A 4,557-nucleotide genomic window follows, 5' to 3' on the forward strand; every position below is an offset into this window, starting at 1 on the left:
ATGACAATTCACCTTGTGAAGGTTAAAAATGTGTTTGTGGCTTTAGCTAAGTATCACTATACCACAATACTGTAACATTTATGTAATCACAATTTCAATAAAGAAAAAAATTTTAGGTAAATAAAAAGCCAGGCGGGAAGAATGGTTCAAATGCCATATAAGCTGAGCAAATGCAAAGCACTGAGTTAAAAAAAAAAACAAAAGTGGACAAACAAGCTGAGCAAATGCAAATTTCTGAGTTCAAGCCCTGGTAACAGGGAAAAAAAAGAAGAGGAGGAGAAGGAAGAAAGAAGAAGGAAGAAGAGGAAGAGGAGGAAGAGGAGGAAGAAGAAGAGAAAATGAGAAGAGAAGAAGTAAAAGGAGAAAGAAGGAGAAGAGAAGGAGAAAGAAGGAGAAGAGGAAGAGGGGGGAAGAGGAAAAAGATTAAAAACATAGAGAAAGAAGACTCCCTAAACCAAAAGGGATAAGATTCAAAACACAGCTTCAGGGAGGAACGCCGGCGCCTTGAACATTAAGTGAGATAATACACACATAGCTGGCAATCACATTAAAATGAAGCATTCGCTATGCGTTTGTTTCCCCCCTTATCCCCTGTACTGGTGAAGAATCATACTTCTGTCTCCACTTCAGCCTGACAGCCCCACCACACATTATCCTATGAGCTCCTCCAGATTTCATCTCTGATGTATGGTGGTTTCTCCCAGAGCTCTGAGCTCCATCTCTTTTGCAAACGGATTTTCAATAAATGTGCTGGGAGGAGTACGTGAATAAATGAATGAAAGAACAACTGCAGTGGGCTGGGAGAATATTGATTGAGATGATGAGGACATGGCAGCTTTGATGGGAAGACTGCCCGCAGAACACCTCCTGCATCAGCAGCGCTCAGACCACAGGGAGGAAGGGAAGAGGAGAGGGGAAAGTTCTTCAGCGGTTTAGGGAAAGACAGAAGTGGTCAATATTTTCCCCTTGAGTGAAAGACTGAGCTGGTAATTAGTTGAGGGCCTAAGAATCATTACAGGCACCTAAGAATGGGATTTTGCCGATTCAAAATAAGCTGACAATGTCACACACTATGCGGGAACTTTGCTAAGAGAATAGATTTCCATACTCTCTTAGCATTGGGGGGAGGAAGGAAAGGTAACTACTTAAGGAAGTAGATATGTACATTTGCTTGACTATAGTAATCATTTGTATGTGTGTGTATATCTATATATAATTAAACAGCAAATGTTTATTATATATTTATGTATATACACACATACATATATAACTTTTACTTAAAAATAAAACTAGGACAACTAATTACCTTAGGTTTCTGAGAGATAAAATAACCCTATAATAGAAAGCGCATTAAGAAAAAGAGCCTTGAATTTGTTTTTAATCCTAAATTAAATGCCTGATTCCAAAACTAATTTTTCCATGACCTGAAACAATTTTCTCAGTCTCATGGCATCTGTTACCTGAGAGGACAAAGTAAGCTGATTCATGTCAAACAGATAGGCCAGTAAGCTGGTGGAAAGAAAGAAAGAATGTAACAAATTATTGTTATTACTGTCTCTCATGGCTGTTGTTATAAATAAAATAACATGGTGGGTCCCGGTGGCTCACGCCTGTAATCCTAGCTACTCAGGAGGCTCAGATCTGAAAATCCCAGTTCAGAGCAACCCAGGGCAAGAAAATCTATGAGACTCTTATCTCCAATAAACCACTAGAAAACTAGAAGTGGAGCTGTGGCTCAAGTGGTAGAGCAGTAGCCTTGAGCTGAAGAACTGAGGGACAGCACCCAGGCCCAGAGTTCAAGCCCCACAGCTGACATACATACATAGAACATACATACATACATACATACATACATACATACATACATACATACATAAAATAACACGTCAAAGCACATAGGCTAGCATCTTAATGGAATCTCAGAAAACTTTAATTTTCTCTCGTCTACCTTAGAAATTTAAACTAAATGTTCTCAGGGCCCAAGAGACATGGGAAGCTGGAGGCTCATGAGACTGTGACCTTCATCTAGATGAGAAGACTCAGACCTGGCCCAGAGTTCATGGAGGACTCACGTGTTTGAGATTTACGTGGTCCATGATACCTGCTTGAATATCTGGCAGTCAAGATGAGAAGTGAGGCAGATGTAGATCCACCTTTCTCCTCAAATAACTGGTAGAGAACCATCTTGGTGGGCAGCCCAACAAAAAACAATTCAGAAGTAAACTGACTCAACCCATCGTAACTATTGACGGAAAACTGAAGACCTCTCACACGGGGTCATTCTGTTAGGAGGGAGGAAGCCATTGTGGAGAGTGGCCAGAAGCCTTAGCTTAATACAGTCTATGTCAAGAAAGAAATCATTAGGGAGGTAGAGAAAAAGTTCTCACATACTACATGCCATTTCTTTTATCTACTGGGTTTCTAAGATGCCTTCTTCAATGGGGCCAAGAATAAATGGGGGTTGCACGAGGGAGCAGGATTCTAGAGACTTCAAGCTGCCTGGCTCTTCAATGGGACTCCATTTCTGGGCTCTGCCTCTTTAAAAATAAATGAAGAAAGCCGGACATCGGTGGCTCACGCCTGTAATCCTAGCTTCTCTGGAGGCTGAGATCTGAGGACCATCCAGCAGGATCTCCAATTAACCATCAGGAAGTGGCACTGTAGCTCAAGTAGTAGAGCACTTGCCTTAAGCTGAAGAGCTCAGGGACAACTCCCAGACCCAGAGTTCAAACCCCACAACCAACAAACAAATAAATAAATAAAAATAATGAATGATTCAGCCTTGCTTTCTTGATAGTAGGTGTAGAGGAAGATCGAGTGTATAGGCTTTCCTGCAGGTCCAGTACTCAACCTTGGCAGTGAAGGGAAGCAACCCAGTCCAGAACTCTCACAGATAATTGAGTGCCAGTTGTAAAGGTTTATGAATTCCTTGTCTAAAGTGAGTTAGGGGTTCATAGTCAAAGCACAGCTTTGTGTGAAGCACTGGACTGGAGGATGACAGAGGAAAACAAAAGATTAAGAAGCTCAGTGTGGTTGGGAGAAGAGATCAATATCCTTGAAACAAGGGACAATAAAAGTATGAATGGTATAAGGTTTCTTCATGAGAGAAGGTTGGAAATTGTTTAAAACGAGATGGTAATGATGTGTTTAAAAAAAAAAAAAAACACTGAGCCTGGCACTAATGTCTCATGCCTATAATCCTAACTATTCAAGAAGCTGAGACTTGTGGATCAGGGTTCAAAACCAGGAAAGTCCATGAGATTCCTATCTCCAATTAACCACCAAAAAGCCAAAAGAGGTGATGTGGCTCAAATGGTAGAGCACTAGCTTTGAGTAAAAAGCCTAACAGTCTAGGTCCCAGTAACACACACACACACACACACACACACACACACACACACACACACACACACATTCAAAATAATAAGGTTGTATAAAGATAATGGAATTGGGAGTCTTGACAGGTAGTTAGAGAGCATCCTTTGCATCTAGAGGTCTAGCATGCAGGAGGGGATGCACAGAGGGCCGAGGTTTATTTTTTTTCTTTTTTTCTTTTCTTTTTTTTTTTTTGAGGGCAGAGGTTTCTGAATGGGAACTTTTAGATCAAGTGGGCCTCACCTTCACCAAGTACCTTCCCCTCACCCTGCTAGAAGTTTGCTAATTATCCCATCTTTTTTTTTTTGGGTCCAGTCGTGGGGCCTGAACTCTGGGCCTGGGCACTGTCCCTCAGCTCTTCAGCTCAAGGCTAGCGCTCTACCACTTGAGCCACAGCACCACTTCTGGCTTTTTTCTTTTTGCTTATGTGGTGCTGAGGAATCTAACCCAGGGCCTCATGCATGCAAGGCAAGCGCGCTACCACTGAGCCACCTTCCCAGTCCCCCATCTTTTCTTGAAAGTCGTTGGTCAAGGTTGCTGAAAAAACTTTTCTGGCTTTTCCTTTAATCCAGAGGAGAATGGCCTCCTGTGAGGAAAGAAGGTATTTGGCTGCGGCTTCACACATTCTTCCAGGGATATAACAAAGAGCAAGTCCAGCCCTCTTGATGCTTTTCTGGTTGTGTGAGCAGTACATGTCTCCGCCTCCTTTCAGAAGCCTATGACTTTCCCACAGCTCCCAGACTTCCTGTGGGACAAGAAAACATTCGCTATTGCCACATCTGACCCTGGCTACCTAATACAAGTTCTCTTCTTCTTCCTATTCCTCATAACTCTGGTCACTCTACCCATTGCACTCTGGAAACTTACCAAAGACAAAGGCAATCAGAACACAGAACCAGAAGCGATGCTGCTGGCATAAAGATCTACGTCTCTTGGTAGAATCTCCATTGAGATGAAGAAGACCTGGCAGCCCACGGGCCATCTTGGAACCATCCTGGAGCCTGGAGTCTGAAGAGGAGTCCCATCAATCACTCAGCTTCCTGCAATGCCAGATGTTACCCACCGACCTTGCTCCCCTCCTCCACCCTCACTTCTCTTCCAGCTGTTCTTTGGCAGGACTCAGCTTCTGAGCGGTTAATGTCTCCTTCCTGTGAATCTTCTGGTTTCTGCATTAACAGAGGA

General features: G+C 42.7%; 1 protein-coding gene across 1 annotated transcript; it reads left to right on the forward strand.

Annotated features, from left to right (window-relative positions):
• Window positions 1-4,093: 4,093 nt before the first annotated feature.
• Window positions 4,094-4,294, forward strand: LOC122109244 (small integral membrane protein 42-like). Its single transcript, XM_042681486.1, has one exon. The coding sequence runs from the start codon at window positions 4,094-4,096 to the stop codon at window positions 4,292-4,294; it is 201 nt and encodes a 66-aa protein (XP_042537420.1).
• The last annotated feature ends 263 nt before the right edge of the window (window positions 4,295-4,557 follow it).

This window comes from Dipodomys spectabilis, unplaced genomic scaffold (genome assembly GCF_019054845.1).
Source record: "Dipodomys spectabilis isolate Male_0828 unplaced genomic scaffold, ASM1905484v1 ptg000069l, whole genome shotgun sequence".
Lineage (NCBI taxonomy): Eukaryota > Metazoa > Chordata > Mammalia > Rodentia > Heteromyidae > Dipodomys > Dipodomys spectabilis.